The sequence below is a fragment of the Hordeum vulgare genome, chromosome 5H (assembly GCF_904849725.1).
Source record: "Hordeum vulgare subsp. vulgare chromosome 5H, MorexV3_pseudomolecules_assembly, whole genome shotgun sequence".
Taxonomy (NCBI): Eukaryota; Viridiplantae; Streptophyta; class Magnoliopsida; order Poales; family Poaceae; genus Hordeum; species Hordeum vulgare.
In genome coordinates this window covers 352,619,754-352,639,309 of record NC_058522.1, presented here as the reverse complement: position 1 = coordinate 352,639,309, position 19,556 = coordinate 352,619,754, and the positions used below count along the sequence as shown (strand labels likewise).

Genomic DNA, 19,556 nt, shown 5'->3' with positions numbered 1-19,556 from the left:
GTGGTGCATTAAGGACATAATCCTTCTGCGCAGCAACGAGGACAATCCTCGGTTTTACAGACTCAGTCTGCAAAGTTTGCTACTATCAATTTTCAACTAAATTTTCTCTAGGAACATAAAAAAAACAGTAGAGCTATAGCGCAAGCTACATTGTAATTCGCAAAGACCATTAGACTATGTTCATGACAATTAGTTCAATTAATCATATTAGTTAAGAACTCCCACTCAAAAAGTACATCTCTCTAGTCATTTGAGTGGTACATGATCCAAATCCACTATCTCAAGTCCGATCATCACGTGAGTCGAGAATAGTTTCAGTGGTAAGCATCTCTATGCTAATCATATCAACTATACGATTCATGCTCGACCTTTCGGTCTCATGTGTTCCGAGGCCATGTCTGCACATGCTAGGCTCATCAAGCTTAACCCGAGTGTTCCGCGTGCGCAACTGTTTTGCACCCGTTGTATGTGAACGTTGAGTCTATCACACCCGATCATCACGTGGTGTCTTGAAACGACGAACTGTAGCAACGGTGCACAGTCGGGGAGAACACAATTTCGTCTTGAAATTTTAGTGAGAGATCACCTCATAATGCTACCGTCGTTCTAAGCAAAATAAGGTGCATAAAAGGATTAACATCACATGCAATTCATAAGTGACATGATATGGCCATCATCACGTGCTTCTTGATCTCCATCACCAAAGCACCGGCACGATCTTCTTGTCACCGGCGTCACACCATGATCTCCATCATCATGATCTCCATCAACGTGTCTCCATCGGGGTTGTCGTGCTACTCATGCTATTACTACTAAAGCTACGTCCTAGCAAAATAGTAAACGCATCTGCAAGCACAAACGTTAGTTATAAAGACAACCCTATGGCTCCTGCCGGTTGTCGTACCATCGACGTGCAAGTCGATATTAACTATTACAACATGATCATCTCATACATCCAATATATCACATCACATCGTTGGCCATATCACATCACAAGCATACCCTGCAAAAACAAGTTAGACGTCCTCTAATTTTGTTGTTTGCATGTTTTACGTGGTGACCATGGGTATCTAGTAGGATCGCATCTTACTTACGCAAACACCACAACGGAGATATATGAATTGCTATTTAACCTCATCCAAGGACCTCCTCGGTCAAATCCGATTCAACTAAAGTTGGAGAAACCGACACTTGCCAGTCATCTTTGAGCAAAGGGGGTTACTCGTAACGATGAAACCAGTCTCTCGTAAGCGTACGAGTAAAGTCGGTCCAAGCCGCTTCAATCCAACAATACCACGGAATCAAGAAAAGACTAAGGAAGGCAGCAAAACGCACATCACCGCCCACAAAAACTTTTGTGTTCTACTCGAGAAGACATCTACGCATGAACCTAGCTCATGATGCCACTGTCGGGGAACGTCGCATGGGAAACAAAATTTTCCTACGCGCACGAAGACCTATCATGGTGATGTCCATCTACGAGAGGGGATGAGTGATCTACGTACCCTTGTAGATCGTACAGCAGAAGCGTTAGTGAACGCGGTTGATGTAGTGGAACGTCCTCACGTCCCTCGATCCGCCCCGCGAACAATCCCGCGATCAGTCCCACGATCTAGTACCGAACGGACGGCACCTCCGCGTTCAGCACACGTACAGCTCGACGATGATCTCGGCCTTCTTGATCCAGCAAGAGAGACGGAGAGGTAGAAGAGTTCTCCGGCAGCGTGACGGCGCTCCGGAGGTTGGTGATGACCTTGTCTCAGCAGGGCTCCGCCCGAGCTCCGCAGAAACGCGATCTAGAGGAAAAACCGTGGAGGTATGTGGTCGGGCTGCCGTGGAAAAGTCGTCTCAAATCAGCCCTAAAACCTCCGTATATATAGGTGGGAGGGAGGGAGCCTTGCCTTGGGGCTCAAGGAGCCCCAAGGGGGTCGGTCGGGTCCAAGGGGGAGGACTCTCCCCCCCCCCAAACCGAGTTGGACTAGGTTTGGTGGGAGGGAGTCCCCCTTCCTTCCCACCTCCTCCTTTTTTTTCTTTCTCTCTTGATTTTCTTCTCCTTGGCGCATAGGGCACTTGTGGGCTGTCCCACCAGCCCACTAAGGGCTGGTGTGTCTCCCCAAAGGCCTATGGGATTCCCCGGGGTGGGTTGCCCCCCCCCCCCCCCCCCGGTGAACTCCCGGAACCCATTCGTCATTCCCGGTACATTCCCGGTAACTCCGAAAACCTTCCGGTAATCAAATGAGGTCATCCTATATATCAATCTTCGTTTCCGGACCATTCCGGAAACCCTCGTGACGTTCGTGATCTTATCCGGGACTCCGAACAACATTCGGTAACCAACCATATAACTCAAATATGCATAAAACAACGTCGAACCTTAAGTGTGCAGACCCTGCGGGTTCGAGAACTATGTAGACATGACCCGAGAGACTCCTCGGTCAATATCCAATAGCGGGACCAGGATGCCCATATTGGATCCCACATATTCTACGAAGATCTTATCGTTTGAACCTCAGTGCCAAGGATTCATATAATCCCGTATGTCATTCCCTTTGTCCTTCGGCATGTTACTTTCCCGAGATTCGATCGTTAGTATCCGTATACCTATTTCAATCTCGTTTACCGGCAAGTCTCTTCACTCGTTCTGTAATACAAGATCCCGCAACTTACACTAAGTTACATTGCTTGCAAGGCTTGTGTGTGATGTTGTATTACCGAGTGGGCCCCGAGATACCTCTCCGTCACACGGAGTGACAAATCCCAGTCTCGATCCATACTAACTCAACTAACACCTTTGGAGATACCTGTAGAGCACCTTTATAGTCACCCCGTTACGTTGCGACGTTTGATACACACAAAGCATTCCTCCGGTGTCAGTGAGTTATATGATCTCATGGTCATAGGAATAAATACTTGACACGTAGAAAACAGTAGCAACAAAATGACACGATCAACATGCTACGTCTATTAGTTTGGGTCTAGTCCATCACATGATTCTCCTAATGATGTGATCCCGTTATCAAGTGACAACACTTGCCTATGGCCAGGAAACCTTGACCATCTTTGATCAACGAGCTAGTCAACTAGAGGCTTACTAGGGACAGTGTTTTGTCTATGTATCCACACAAGTATTGTGTTTCCAATCAATACAATTATAGCATGGATAATAAACGATTATCATGAACCAAGAAATATAATAATAACTAATTTATTATTGCCTCTAGGGCATATTTCCAACAAACATGTGCCAAGTCAAGCCACTCGAATCATTCATAGGAGGATACCATTCTATCATACCACATCACAACCATTTTAATGTGCATGTTGGTAGTCAAGACAAACCATTATTCACTCCTATCTAATTAATCATGACATAAGTAACTATAATCTCTAATTATCATTGCAAACATATTCAATCCATAACGAGCTGAATCCAGAATGATGAGCTAACCATATTTACAAAAACAAAATAGGTTGAGTTCATACCATCTTTTCTCCATCTCACTCACTTCATCATATATCATCATTATTGCCGTTCACTTGCACGACCGAACGATGCGAATATTAATAATAATAGTGCACGTGCATTGGACTAAGCTGGAATCTGCAAGCTTTTACTCAAAGAAGAAGACAAGGTAATATAGGCTCTCTGATAGATAAATAATAATGTATATGAAACCCACTCAACAAGTCATCGTGGTCTTCTCCTTATGACCCAAAGAAGAAAGAAAACTATTTACACGGAAAAGCTCCCAACAAGCAAAAGAAGAACCAGAAATCTTTTTGGGTTTTCTTTTGACACTACAACTAAATAAACTAGAAGGTAAAGCTAGAACTATTTTTTTGGATTTTCTCAAGGTTAATGAAACACACAAGAAGAAAACAAAAGAAGAAATAAACTACCATGGATAATACAATGAAAAAGTATGAACACCGACAACGGGAATGAGTGTGTGAACATGAATGTAATGTCGGTGAGAAATACGTACTCCCCCAAGCTTAGTTACATAAAGTATGAACAATATATAATTCAGCATAAATATTCATCAGTTAATCAAGTTTGTCAATTTTATTACGTCCGTGCAACCTACACGCTAATAGGTAAAGATAGGTCCTAATCCCACGCGAGTATGTGTATATTGGGTTCATTTTCCCATGCTCTGCTCCAGATTCGACGCAAAATTTCGGTAGCACCTCCCCGTTGTTATCCTAATACACGTCTCGACAATAAATAGAGAGGATGTATATGGGGAGAACAACAGGGAGGCACTAACAAAATTATGCATCGGATCCGAAGCAGAGCATATGGTGAAACGAACCCAATCTACACATACTCGGGCTGTCCATGTATAACGTTGGACAATTTGAAAGAATCACGGTTCTAAATATATGGAATTGCATGCATATTTATAACTATAACCCTTTCAAACGGGAGATGCATACTGGTCACGCATACTGATGATTTAATGTACCTATATCTAGCAAGTTTCATCCGCACGAAGACCGTAACAGAGCAAACGAAGGGGGGGGGAGATGTCATTTGTGCTCACCCACGAACACAGGGGCGGAGCTTGTCGAACGCACAGGGAGGTTGTCAAACGCCAGACCCTCGCTCCGACGAAACAACTGCACATGTAAATCAACCCGATCAACAATTTGTTTTGTTTTTTAAAACAAAATTATAAAATATATGACCTAACTCAGAATTTACAAACAATGACCCAGTTGGCCTTTAGAAGGCCGAAGAGGACCTTTTCGGTCAACAGGAGGCCAAAGCGGTGTCGGGGGTTGGGGGTGAGTGGCGTCGGGGGCAGCGTATTAATAGTTGCGCAGGGAATTGTAATGGCTATCTATCAGTGACATCTTCCCGTCACCGCACACAGGTGCAAGTGCCTAGTGTCATGCCGGGGTGTCGGGTGTCCTGTAAGGGTGTCATGTCGGCGTGTCGTGGCGTCATGTCGGGGCGTCGTATTGGGGTGTCCGGGTGTCGTCTAAGTGTTTTAGGGTTTCGTGTCAGGGTGTCGGTGTGTCGTTTTCTTCTTCGTCCCATTCTTTTTTCCTCTTATTCCTTTTCTTCTTCCTCCTCTTTTTCCTTTTCTTCTTCTTCTTATTTTCTTCTTCTTCTTCTTCTTCTTCTTCCTCTTCTTCCTTTTCTTCCTTTTCTTCTTCTTCTTCTTCTTCTTCTTCTTCTTCTTCTTCTTCTTCTTCGTCTTGTTTTTTCTTCTCATCCTCCTCCTCTTCTTATCGTTCTTTTTGCATTGCGAAATGATATTTTTTTAAAGGGCCCCCATGTAGTCCGTCCTACGGACTATAGCCTACTACTCCCTTCGTTCCTAAATACAAGTATTTCTAGAGATGTCACTAAAGAACTACATACCAAATGAAATGAATGAATCTACACTCTAAAATATGTCTATTGTACATCGGTATGTAGTCGTCTGGTGGAATCTCTTAAAAAACTTACTCTAAAGTATGTCTATATACATCTGTATATAGTCGTCTCGTGAAATCTCTTAAAAGACTTATATTTAGGAACGAAGGAGTATTATACTTGCTCTCAAGCGGAGGACCAACATTGATGGGCCAATATGTTGCATGCAAGTAGTTGTCACTCAATTAATCTCATTTTAAGTTAACAGAGTAGCAGAAGATAATTTAGGGGCAGTACTGGGCACCGACACGCCGACCCGAACGCTCGCGCCCGCACCACTAGATCTATCCATGCAGCAAAATTTCTCGATGCAGCAAATTTCAGTCACGATGCAGTAATTTTCGTCCACGATTGCAATAAAAATATGGTTATAGCAAAAAAATATCAACATGGTCATAGCAAAAAAAATTACGCTAATGATGCGTGGTAGCAAAACAAAATGTGGATTGTAGCAAAAACAATCCGGTGAACTCGGGTTGCAACTCTGACGAACGTGTATGCAATTTTTTTAGTGAACAGTTGCAGCAAAAAATGATACCAATTACAGCAAAAATTAACACGGTTATAACAAAAATCAAATACCAGTTGTAGCAAAAAAATCCAACGAACTCAAGTTACAACCAAACGTGAATGCATCTTTTTTTAATGAACAAATTATAACTAATAAAAAAGACTTGTAGCAAATTTAACCGCAGTTGTAGCAAATCTAGACTAAAAAATGTTGTATGCCTGGACCAGCCACCGTGCGCGACCGACGCGAACGGTTCGGCGCACCGGGTGGAAGGGTTTCCCATAACTTAATCTCAATTGATGAGGTGATCTTGTGTATAGTTTTCGTACCACGCTCCACTCTACAATAGTAGCAGGCTTTTCTGCCCCAGGACGACAACGATGAGCTGGTGGTCCCCCATTCCCAGAACCGTTGTTTAGATAGCGACTTTGCTAAGTGCATTTCCAAACCGACCGCCAGTTCTTCTGAACTCATAGTGGACGATCCATATCCGTTGCCTTCGTTCTCAGGTTACCAAAATCTAAATTCATTAACTTTGTGTGAATAACTACGATGCAAGATACTCCCTCCGTCCCAAAATATAAGTTTCTCAAAACGATCTTACATTTTAGGACGGAGGGAGTAACTGGCTTGGGAACACATATACCTCATATACACCTACCGCATACAGGGTTCTAATGCAACGTCAGGTAGACAGGAATTCTTAAATCCCCAGAGTGGATCTAAACCCTGCACTCGTCCAAAAAGACCCAACATTATGGAAACCAAAAAACAACACACAAGCAAGCTCATTAGGAAACCATATTGGTATTCAGTCGGGCATTGCATACGACAAGGTAACAAGAAAATTATTGCACAAAAAGGGTTATGTTTTCTGGTACCGGACAAACACCAAAACAAATTGTTCAAATCATATAGTGATATCGAAGTAAACTTCCTCACAAAACGAGGATTATAACCTGCTGTTGCCAACAGCAAATCGCAAACATTGCAACATAAGTAGATGTAGTATACTTCGAGGGCCAATTTGACAGCAAGCTAACTGTTCCTCGAACTAAATTCATAGTAGCCATAGATGAGCACGAGCAACACTAAACGGCATTTAGTTTCCACCACAGCAGCCACACACTGGCCATTCTCTGTATGGTAGACAGTTTATCCAATGAGAGCTGAAGCACATAGCGCGCCTATAGTGACTGGATTCGAGTTCCTTCGATCAAACCCCTCATGCCTGAGCATCCAAGCGTTCTGCGTACAATTCATCCCCATCAAACAGTCCAAAGATCAATCACCCTCCAACCTCCAACTGGCCCCGGAAGACCTGGCACACCCTGTACTTCATCACAAATCAAACAATACACAACAGTTAAAACATCATAAGAAGGAAAGCTCGCATTCTAATTAAAACAGTAGATTGGGCAAACAAGTTCAAGTCAACAAGAGTTCAGCCAAGAGAGACGATTCATCAGTCTTAGTAACAGCAAAAAAATGAAATATATTTGACATTGTTAGACAAGTTTGGTATTCCTTCTGCAGATTGACATTACATGCAGAATGACATATTTGAATGAATGCAGTGCCAAAAAACAAGTACTCTTATAGTTTCTATAGAAGTCTTATATTAGTTTACTGAGGAAGTAACTTGCAGCTCAGGATTGAAACTACGACCCTTATACAACATAACATGTAGTACAGCCTAACATATGATTTAACAGAAACATAGAATGCATTTATAGTAGAAATGATCACCAAACAGTTCCAAACCAAATTATAAACTGCACAAAAAAGAGTAATTCATGGTAAGATGCCAGTTGGAGATATGATGACATAGCAAGAAATGCTGACACAACAGGAATGAATCGATTGTGTCTATAAGAAATGCACTAAAAAATTGCCAGTTTCAAATAGGATCATTAGACTTTGAAACACAGTTTCATGTTGTACGCCAACACCCTTTCAACCATCATAAGGAAAAGGAGGAGACATAAAAGAAAAAAACATCCTAAAGGCCGGGACATCCGAAAAAAGAATAAGGAAAAATGCTGGAATGGGTGTTAGCATAGAACTTACCAAACCTAACAGCAGCACTTGCTATGCTTCCAAGACCACCATTCTCCAAAAGAAATTTAACACTATGAAAGGGCTGCAGGTATGGGTCCGAATTGAATAGGTATATCAAGCTGTGCCACTTACTCCAACAGATCCTCAGCGACTCCTATCCACGTAGAAAAAACATATAACTGAGCACTACTTTAGATATGTAAAGAAAATTAGCTCCAACAGAAGGAGATGAAAAGATGCCATACAGACTGACATGGTAAGAGAAGTACGGCTCATGGCTAGAATCCAATTTTTGAATCTATAGGAAGGAAGATTTTTACCAGTAGTAACCATCCAGGTACAAGTTACTCCGTCACACAAGATAACGGCCAGATCCGATAGGTTTTGCCGGCTGCTTTTCTGCCACTTGACCACTGTGCTGATTAATTTGTTGGTGGTTTTGAACCATATTCTGCTTTGCAGGGTCAAAAAGGTGGAAATCTTGCCATGTTTTCTCACTGGCCCCTAGGGTGTGCACCCCAGAAACCTGCTGTTTCCCAGGGAAAGGGAAGGGAGTGGTGAATGCACTGCTGGTAGTCCCATCATCAAGATAAATAGCTTTTGAGTTATGAACATGTTCCATTGATGGCTGGTAACCATCCAGCCAGCTGTAATCATCGATCTGTTGGTGCTGCAGCTTCTCAAATGGCATAATATCATCATGGCGTTTTGGAGTGATGTGGTTAAATCCTGGAGGAGGACCAACGGGCCTTGATGGACGACTTACAGGATTCTTCTTTGATACAGCTACAGGTGCATCAGTGAGATTGATTGTCACCCCACCAGATGCTGCTGCCGATGGTACAATTAAATCAGAAGTGGATGGGATGGTTTCTTCAGTCGCTTTCACCTGATTATGCATCAAACTTGTATTGTTGCGCCCAGATTCAACAGATACATGTGGAGAATATACAATTGACTGTAATCCACTCAATCCACCCTGAAACCTCTGCTCAGGGAATCCATTTCCAGACAAATGAACATTATTTAATCCCATCATTAAGAGTTTTTCTTGTTCAAGGATCAATTTTGAATAATCTGGGCTGCCAAAATGTGGAACCATTGCTGCAGATACACGCGGATCAGAGATGGCACCTGAGAAAGCAGGCATTGTGTTCGGAGAGCCAACAAGTGGTGCACCATTACTTGCCCAGCTGGAAGTAGGCATCTCAACAGGCTGCACAAATTCGTAAGTTGTCGACATTGAATTGCTAGGAATAGCCTCTTGCCTGCCATTGAAACCCCAACCACCAGAAGACATGGGAAGTGACTCACTTACATTACAGTTTCCAGGAGCTGATGCAGATGCAGTACTCTGACTAGCAGCTGGTCCGCCAATTGTTGGCCACCCAGCAGTAGACATTTGTACAGGCTGAATATATCCATTAACGGGTAGTTCGGTACGTACTTTCGGGAGCTTCTCAGATACTGTAGGTTTGAAAACAATTTCTTCATCATCTTCTCCCTCGGAACACAACTGTACTCCCGACTGCATTGCTCCAAGATTAGTTGCCACTGCATCAAATTTGTTACCAATTTCATGTGCCAGCTCAACAACATTTGGTTCAGGTGCATTGCGAGATCTATGAGTAGAGATGGCAGCTTCAAAAACAGGAGGCTCCTTGGCCACAACAAATTTTCTTGAAGATTGATCAAAAAATATTCTCAGTTGATCAATCTGGACAAAATTGAGTAGAGCCTTCCCTGCAGAAAGTATCCGTTGTGCCCGTGCTTTCTTCTCCTTAGTGCTACCATCACTTCCAAATGTGTGCTTGCTTGAGAAATCCAAGATAATATGTGCAGGCACCAAGGGGGAAAATCCCCTTAATTCATAATCTTCCCACAATGCAAGTCGATTGCCAGTTTCACCCTCTTCATACACGCCCATATCAAAAAAGCAAGCCTCATCATCATCACCATCAATGGACGCAAGGTTTGTAAGGATGAGCTTATTCATAAGCAAGACACACTGGTTCCAGAAGAAAGATCGAGCATTCGCATGCTTCTCGTCCATCTCCGAATCAGCAGCTAACTCCGGTTGGCATGCGAGCCATTCGATGTAGACCACAATGGCTGGAAGATAGAAACTTGATGCAATGTCACGAAGCTCTGAGCACCTTTTGAGAATATGTCCAACAAACTCAAAAGCAGCTGTAAATGCATTTTGAAGAAGTACCCTGCGTTGGACAATTTCAGCATATGACTGGTTATCTGATTCCTTTTTCACGTTGTGCACTGTGAATATAAGGATTGCAACAAGTCGAACAATAACTAATGCGTTGTCTGCAGCATCAGAACCAAAATGGAACTCTTCATTTGGACCAGAAGAGAGGAGAATTTTCAGATCACTGATGACCACATCAAACAGTTCCTCAAATGTTTCCAAACTGCCAAAGAGATAAAAGACAATTAGCTGGACAGCACAGAGAGGAGGAGGAGGAGGGAGAGAGAGAGAGAGATAAGCGACAGGAAGTACCTGGTCTTTGTGAAAAGAATTCCATTGAGCCTAACAAACCGCATAAAGAAGGACTTCCGTGTATCAGGAATATTTTGATCTCGCTCTTTTGAAGCTGCTTCAGTATTAACATCCTTGGGCTGAAACCTTATTTCGCCCCGTCCTCTGCCCCTCCCAGCTGACCGTGGGGGTAATGTCCTAGCAATTGCAACTTTGTTGTTGATTGGCAGCTGTGCAAAGATCTGGCGATTCTGCAAAAGCAATACAGTTAGAAAGTCCTAAGGCATAGTACAAAGCTGACAAAAATTGCCAAAACACTTCAAGTTCTGTTAATAGGTGAAACCGGTGAAATGAGGGCTCGGGACAGGATTGGAACTCATTTAGCACAACCAGTCAAGCTATTCGAGCATGGCTTGTTAAATCTTAGGAGCTCAAGGCTCAGGCTCCAGTTGTGCTAGAACCTAACCCAGAAAAAGCAGAGCTCGAACTATTTTGAGAACCCTACTTAAGCATACCTATTATGAGTGAACCAAAGAAACATAAAAGCAAACAGACAGAAACCTCTCAAAACTGCAAACGTAAAGAACTTGTAAGGGAGAACATAGCAGCACAAGGACTGAAGAAGATATCAACTCACAAACTAGCAAATAAAGCACAACTATGGCATTACAAAAACAAGCATAACAATTGGTGTCAAATTCATGAGGCAACACTGATAATCGATATACTGAGATACAACAGGCCAGAGAACCATGACTCGGTGTGGCCATGGGACTAGACCGGACCTAGACTGAGTATGATGTCGGTATAGACAGAACTTGGATGAGCTCAAGGACACAGCAGAGATGAAGAGAAGACTGAGTTGTTGACGATGGCTTAACATGATTGGTATGTTTTCCCGTAGCAAAGCACGTGTATTAGCTAGTATCAATAGAAGAAGTTAACCCTCACAACGAAAAACATAATGAGATGCAACCGAGTCTGGACAATCTTATTATCTATATCAAACAAGAAGTACGATATCAGATAAAGGGGGAGCAAGGCAGCTTCCAGTACTACATAGCACTGCAGATACTCTCTTCCATGCAAAATTATACATATGTGACTGAAGGGTAACAGATTCTACACTGGACCACAAATAATGTGGAAAAAGAAGTAAAACAATGCTATGGAAGTAAGTTAGTGAAGAACATAGCACCGTTACCTTCTCAAAAGCAAGAATCAAGTTGTCCCGTGCTGTACAGAAGGGAGTGTCTGCAGCTAAGCTTCGAAAGTATCTGTAGACAGCCACTACCTCATTGCCAGAGTAAGAAGCTAATATTGCAAGCTGACAAATCCAATCAGTGTCATCATTAGAAAACTGAACAGAGAATACATGAACATTTGATGAAATACAGAGTTGAGATTAAACCTGATGGTGTGGATTGCCGCTGGAAGGGCAGATTGAAACTGCCTCCTTGTAGTAATTAGAAGCCGCAGCATATTCACGTTTTGCAGAATCAGCTTCACCAAACAAACCCTTATAGCGGGCCAAATCACCCAGATATATGAGACAACGGTGGCATGATATCAGGGCTTTCTTAGCATCAGCTGTCCTCTTATCATTTTTGTCAGGGCTGCTTGCATTCTCAGGAGACTCCAAGAAGTAACCCAGAGGAAGGCCGTAGTTGGATTTGATCTTGAACATCAAGTCATGATAGAAGCCCGATGCTTCTGAAAGAAAGCTCCTGAAGGCCGACTTAATTCTCTTGATTCGATCTGGGTTGGCATTGTTCTTACCATTCTGAGATGCAGCTGAACCTGCAGAACTAATGTGGTTCCTGAACTCCTCGATTCTTTTGTAGTGCAACTGCCACAAAATATACTCGATCTCATGCTTTTCACAAAAGTCATGATCTGCCAGAATCATTTTCTCAAAGTTCTCACGCATCTGAAGCCATATGTTGGGATCTGATGGGACTTTGGACTGTGCTGACTTCTCAAGATGACTTTTGAGCTCGGCATTCTACACAAATAACATCACGCTATCATCATTTATATCCAAAGGTCACGCATGAACTAATTTTACTACTGACCAATAATTTATCAAACAGGAAACACCATAACTCAAAAAAGAAGATGGAAATTAATTAACGCGGTCCCCCCCCCCCAAAAAAAAAAACTTGGAAACATTCAGGGAATGATTAACTCGGATTGTCAAGAGTATTTTATTTTTTCTTTGTAACAATCAACGGTTAGTGGTTGAAAACTCATACATAATAAACCATTGACATGAATTGTGCCTATCCAAGAAGGCAAAGCAAGAAAATACACCAATCACATACAAGGCAAGGTACAGCAGGCCACATGGAACACGGCCCAACAAGCAACCTAGTGTGAAATAGCTAGATGTCATCAGTATACAAGGAAAGCTCACCTTCTTAAGGAGGCGCTGCACGAGGTCCCGCGATGGCGGAACAGCAGTACTATCCATCGGAACAGTCATCATTAATCAATTGAACATCAGTACCATCACCTGCAACGAACTACAAGCACCGCAATTACCAACGGAATCAATCATCCGAGGACAATACAGCACAATAATAATGCAAATAGCAAGCCCGAGTGGTGAAGGAAAGGAAACATGACCCAGCCCTAACTACCCGACCAGGCCGAGCTAAAACAAATCAAGCAAATAAATCCCTACGCCCAAATCCGCCGCCGGCAACAGAGGGCCTCTTGCCGGATCTCCCTTAACCCCAACAACCGACGGCTACGGAGGCGGGTTCTAGCCAAAACCTACTGCTCCGGAGCTGGAAACTCGCAATCGGGGGAGCGATGGGGAATAATCTGCGCGAATCGGGCGAGGGAGGGGAGGGGGCGGGGGATTGATACCTGATCGTCGTCGTCGTCGTCGCCGTCGCCGTCGCGACTGGAGCGAGAGAAGGAGAGGGGAATTTTGGGGAGGGGAAGAGAGGAAGGAAGGGCAGGCTATTTTTCGTCTTTTTGTTTACGGGACGGTGTGTGGTCTGGTGTGTCGTCGCCGTGCCGTGTTCGGGTTGGACTCGACCCAAAGGCGGTCGTAGGCGGCCCGGAGCCTGACGAGTGGGCAGGTAACTCCTTTGCTACTTTTTTTTAAAGTAAAATATGTTTGAGGTTCTAAAAGTATTTCAAGTGTGTTAAATAGGTCCTAAAATTTTAAAATCGTTCACCGCGTGTTTTATAGTGTGTAGTTCGTTCACCTTTGGTTCTAAAAGTATTTCAAATGTTTCAAATAGATTCTAAAAATTGCAGGTAAAATACACATATATGACATCCAATGAACGATTTTAAGCTTTTAGGACCTATTTGATACACTTAAAATATTTTTAGATCCTTCAATGTATTTTAATTTTTTTTATTATAAACTAGCAAAAAAATATGTGTGTTATAACAGAAGAGAAAAAATAGCACACTCTCCCAACATGTCCATATGTATCTCATATAGGTTGCCTCTTATCCCTCCTCATATCATTTTCAATGGTTGTCTCGATGCTCACATAATCACAACATGTTTAAATGTAATACTATATTTTAGGACGTGTCTATACCTTTATCTCTCTCGATATAAAATGAGAAATGTATTTTGTTTTTTCACGTAGAGATTTTGTCGAGGTGTGTATGCGTGGTTGTAGATGGGGTTTTTCGTCTCCAATTTTTTTTTGCTCAGGTGTTAATTTCTAATACGGATCTACACCGGTACAAAATAAAGACGAACAGTGTGCTGATTAAGATTGTACCATAAATAATATTTTTAAAATGTTAAAGAGGTAAAATATTATCATATTCAAATTTTACACAGTTTTCTAAACAGTTTTCATGTATAACAAGTTAAAATTGAAGTTACGACTTAGAAGATATAAATACTTTAAAAAGTATTTAAACCCACTTTAAAAAAAAGGGCCTACTGGAAAATAGCGAACAGTTATTCTCTCACTTAAAATAGGATGGCGGGTTAATTTCCACAAATTATAGGGTGTGTTTTTTTTGCAAAAATGTAACTTTTTCTGAACTCACTTCAACTTGGAGTGTGAGTTAATTTCAATAAATGTAGGGAGTTTTCTACGGAAAAACATGTCACGCGGACAAAAGCGATCCGTCTTTTATTAATAGGTAAAGGTAACAGAAAAACGGAGGGGTTGTCTTCAAGATATGTGTATTGTCTTCATGCAATTTTTACATGGAAGTCTCGTGTGACATTAGTTTTCGCTATGGCAATCATGAAAACTCTGCATGAAGAAGACGTGACATGACAGCAGTTTCGAAAACTCTATCATGGCAACAATTTTTCAGAAGAAAAGGTTGTTGGTGGCAGCACTTATACTATCATGACAAAACTTCTCTATCGTGGCGTGTTTCTTTAATTTTTCTTCATCCAAGAACCACTTCTTCATGATGGTTTTACGTCGAGTTCGATTGACGCAAATCTTATCATCATCGTGCTTGGAACCATAACTATTGTCAGCTCTATAGCAAAGAAAATAAACGAATGGCATAATTTGATATACGTATCAATTAAATTAGTGACATCATATGGCTCAGCCATCGTACCATATTCACGACATACAGGTCATAAAATAAAATTACAACCACTTTGCATCTCATACGACGAAGGTTATACCACATCATATATCATAGACACGCCGTGTAAAAATAAGTTAGACGCATCTAATCAGTGTTACCAATTATCGTGGTCGATGGGGCTTACGTCTCATATCATAAACTACATAGGTAACTATAAGCATGATTACTCCTTGTTGTTAGTTTAATCATAGGGATATGTGAAACAACAGACTTGATTAAAATTCTCGAGTCTCATACCAAACTTCGTTAAATGTGTGACTCTCATGTAGATCAAATCTACAAGTCCTTTTTTCTCATAAAGTTGTTCTTTCTCAACTAAAGTGAGACCCAAAGTATGTGTAGTATGACTTCGGTCAGGTAATCAATATACTCCATAGCATCACAAAAGGACCGTGAAAAGCCAGACCATAGTAACAAAAATTTACTATGTTGTCAAGATCCTTCTTTTGCAATTTGAAGGTAAACAACACGAACATCAAGTAATAAATTCAACATAAGTACCCGCAAAACACTCGTGCACCACCCGCATATCTCCATTCGTTCTAGATTGTACCTCCATCTACTGATTACGGAGTATTTGACAAGAAACTACCACATTAGGGGTTGCCATCCCACTGAACTACCACATTTTAAAAAGTGACCGGAAACTACCTAAGTTCTCTAATTTTGTCACTAAAAACTACCAAGTCGTGTTGATGACCGTTTTTGCCATTTTAAATGTGTGCCTCACGGGACTGGCCCACATGGCAGGTACACGCCCGCACTAACGGCTAACAGCCTGCGCTTGTCGACCATTAGAGTGTAGGATCCGAAGTATGTCTAGAGGGGGTGATTAGACTACTTGACCAAATAAAAAACCTAGTCGTTTCCCAATTCTAGTTATGGGCCAGTTTTAGTAATTGTAACTAGTCAAGTACACCCTACACATGCAAGTCTAAGAGTATTGCAGCGGAAAGTAAAGACATGCAGATGCAAGTAGAGGGTAGGGATAGGAAGATCAAACGCAAAGGTTGACACGACGTTTTTTAGCGTGGTTTCGATAGGTGGTGCTATCGTACATCCACGTTAGTAGAGACTTCAACCCATGAAGGGTAACGGCTGCGAGAGTCCTGTTGGGTAACGTAGCATAAATTCAAAAAAAATCCTACGCATATTCAGATCTTCCTATGGAGAGACCAGCAACGAGAGAGGGGTGAGAACATCTTCATACCTTTGAAAATCGCTAAGCGGAAGCGTTGCTAGAACGCGGTTGATGGAGTCGTACTCGCGGCGATTCAGATCACGGTGTGATTCCGATCTAGTGTCGAACCACGGCACCTCCGCGTTCAACACACGTGCAGCCCGGTGACGTCTCCCGCACCTTGATCCAGCAAGGAGAAGGGAGAGGTTGGGGAAGATCTCCGGCAGCACGACGGCGTAGTGTCGATGGAGAGACGAGGTCTCCCGGCAGGGCTTCGCCAAGCACCGGTAGAGAGGAGGAGAAAGAAGAGCAGGGCTGCGCCCAGGGAGAGGGAAAACTGTGTGCAAAACAGCCCCGAAACCCCCACTATATATAGGAGGAGGGGGGTGTCAGCCCTAGGGTTTCCACCCTAGGTGGTGCGGAAGCCCCCCCCCCCCAGATGGGAGGTGCGGCGGCCAGGGCAGGGGGAGGGGGGGGCGCACCCCTAGGTGGGCCTTAGGCCCACCAGCGCCTAGGGTTTCCCCCCTTCTCCACCTTGTGCGCCCTGGGCTGAGTGTGAGGGGCGCACCAGCCCACCTAGGGGCTGGTTCCCTCCCGCACTTGGCCCATCTAGCCTCCCGGGGTCGTGGCCCCTTCCGGTGGACCCCCGGGGCCACTTCCGCTGGTCCCGGTGGTCCCGGTACGTTACCGGTGACGCCCGAAACACTTTCGGTGTCCAAAACCATCCGTCCTATATATCAATCTTTACCTCCGGACCATTCCGGAGCTCCTCGTGACGTACGGGATCTCATCCGGGACTCCGAACAACTTTCGATAACCTCGTATAACAATTCCCTATAACCTTAGCGTCATCGAACCTTAAGTGTGTAGACCCTACGGGTTCGGGAGACAGGCAGATATGACCGAGACACCTCTCCGGCCAATAACCATCAGCGGGTCTGTATACCCATGGTGGCTCCCACTTGCTCCACGATGATCTCATCGGATGAACCACGATGTCAAGGATTCAATCAATCCCGTATACAATTCCCTTTGTCTGTCGGTATAGAACTTGCCCGAGATTCGATCGTCGGTATACCTATACCTTGTTCAATGTCGTTACCGGTAAGTCTCTTTACTTGTTGTGTAGTACGTCATCGTGTGACTAACTCCATAGTCACATTGAGCTCATGATGATGTTCTACCGAGTGGGCCCAGAGATACCTCTCCGTCATGCGGAGTGACAAATCCCGATCTCGATTCGTACCAACCCAACAGACAGTTTCAGAGGTACCTGTAGTGCACCTTTATAGTCACCCAGTTACGTTGTGACGTTTGATACACCCAAAGCACTCCTACAGTATCCGGGAGTTGCACAATCTCACGGTCGAAGGAAAAGACACTTGACATTAGAAAAGCTTTAGCATACGAACAATACGATCTAGCGCTACGCTTAGGATTGGGTCTTGTCCATCACATCATTCTCCCAATGATGTGATCCCGTTATCAATGACATCCAATGCCCATGATCAGGAAACCATGATCATCTATTGATCAATGAGCTAGCCAACTAGAGGCTTGTTAGGGACACATTGTGATCTATTTATTCACACATGTATTACTGTTTCCTGTTAATACAATTTTAGCATGAACAATAGACGATTATCATGAACAAGGAAATATGATATTAACCATTTTATTATTGCCTCTAGGGCATATTTCCAACAGTCTCCCACTTGCAGTAGAGTCAATAATCTAGTTCCATACCGGGATCACTTTGGTACATCCCTACCAAACTTATGGAAAGGTTTATATCAGGTCTAGTACACAACATGGCATACATAACAGAGCCTACGGCTGAAGCGTAGGGGACAGAACTCATCTTCTCTCTATCTGCTGTCGTGGTCGGCGACTGAGTCTTACTCAATCTCATACCTTGCAAAACTGGCAAGAACCCTTTCTTTGAGTTTTCCATATTGAACTTCTTCAATATCTTGTCAAGGTATGTACTTTGCGAAAGACCTATGAGACGTCTCGATCTATCTCTATAGATCTTGATGCCTAATATGTATGCAGCTTCTCCAAGGTCCTTCATTGAAAAACTCTTGTTCAAATAGGCCTTTATGCTTTCCAACATCTCTATATTATCCCCCATCAATAATATGTCATCCACATACAGTATGAGGAAAGCTACAGATCTCCCACTCACTTTCTTGTACACACAGGCTTGTCCGTGAACCTGTATGAACCCAAACGCTTTAATCACCTCATTAAAGAGAATGTTCCAACTCCGAGATGCTTGCACCAGCCCATAGATGGAGCGCTGGAGCTTGCACACTTTGTTAGCACCCTTAGGGCCGACAAAACCTTCTGGTTGCATCATATACAACTCTTCCTTAAGGTTCCCGTTAAGGAACGCTGTTTTGACCATTTGCCAAATTTCATAATCATAAAAGGCGGCAATTGCTAACATGATTCAGACTGATTTCAACTTCGCTACGGGAGAGAAAGTCTCTTCATAGTCAATTCCTTGAATTTGTCCAAAACCCTTTGCGACAAGTCGAGCTTTATAAACGGTTACGTTACCGTTTGCATCAGTCTTCTTCTTGAAGATCCATTTATTTTCTATGGCTCGCCGGTCATCGGGCAAGTCCACCAAAGTCCATACTTTGTTCTCATACATGGATCCTATCTCGGATTTCATAGCTTCAAGCCATTTGTTGGAATCCAGGCCCGCCATCGCTTCTTCATAGTTCGAAGGTTCACCGTTGTCTAACAACATGATTTCCATTACAAGGTTGCCGTACCACTCTGGTGCGGAGCGAACCCTTGTGGACCTTCGTGGCTCAGTAGTAACTTGATCTGATGCTTCATGATCATTATCATTAACTTCATCTTCAGTTGGTGTAGGCGCCACGGGAACAACTTCCCGCGCTACGCTACTATCCTGTTCGAGAGGGGGTGTAATTACCTCATCAAGTTATACCTTCCTCCCACTTACTTCTTTTGAGAGAAACTCTTTCTCTAGAAAGTATCCGTTCTTGGCAACAAAGGTTTTACCTTCGGATTTAAGATAGAAGGTATACCCAATAGTTTCCTTAGGGTATCCTATGAATACGCATTTCTCCGCTTTGGGTTCGAGCTTTTCTGGTTGAAGTTTCTTCACATAAGCATCGCAGCCCCAAACTTTAAGAAATGACAACTTAGGTTTCTTGCCAAACCATAGTTCATACGATGTCGTCTCAACGGATTTAGACGGTGCCCTATTTAAAGTGAATGCTGCAGTTTCTAATGTGTATCC

At 43.1% G+C, this 19,556-nt stretch overlaps 1 protein-coding gene across 3 annotated transcripts; it reads right to left on the bottom strand.

The window, feature by feature from the left end:
• Positions 1-6,730: 6,730 nt before the first annotated feature.
• Positions 6,731-13,491, bottom strand: LOC123398020 (protein SMG7). Of its 3 annotated transcripts, none has more exons than XM_045092533.1 (8): positions 13,369-13,491; positions 12,911-13,019; positions 11,906-12,499; positions 11,699-11,821; positions 10,516-10,745; positions 8,321-10,426; positions 8,010-8,154; positions 6,731-7,270 (listed from the first exon to the last, which is right to left on the bottom strand). In XM_045092533.1, the coding sequence occupies exons 2-6, from the start codon at positions 12,980-12,982 to the stop codon at positions 8,353-8,355; spliced, it is 3,093 nt and encodes a 1,030-aa protein (XP_044948468.1). In that variant the 5' UTR covers positions 12,983-13,019; positions 13,369-13,491; the 3' UTR covers positions 6,731-7,270; positions 8,010-8,154; positions 8,321-8,352. The 3 variants fall into 3 exon arrangements, with proteins under 3 accessions (XP_044948468.1, XP_044948467.1, XP_044948466.1); XM_045092532.1 differs by having other exon boundaries at positions 6,731-7,275; positions 13,369-13,477; XM_045092531.1 differs by having other exon boundaries at positions 12,911-13,009; positions 13,369-13,475.
• Positions 13,492-19,556: the final 6,065 nt, after the last annotated feature.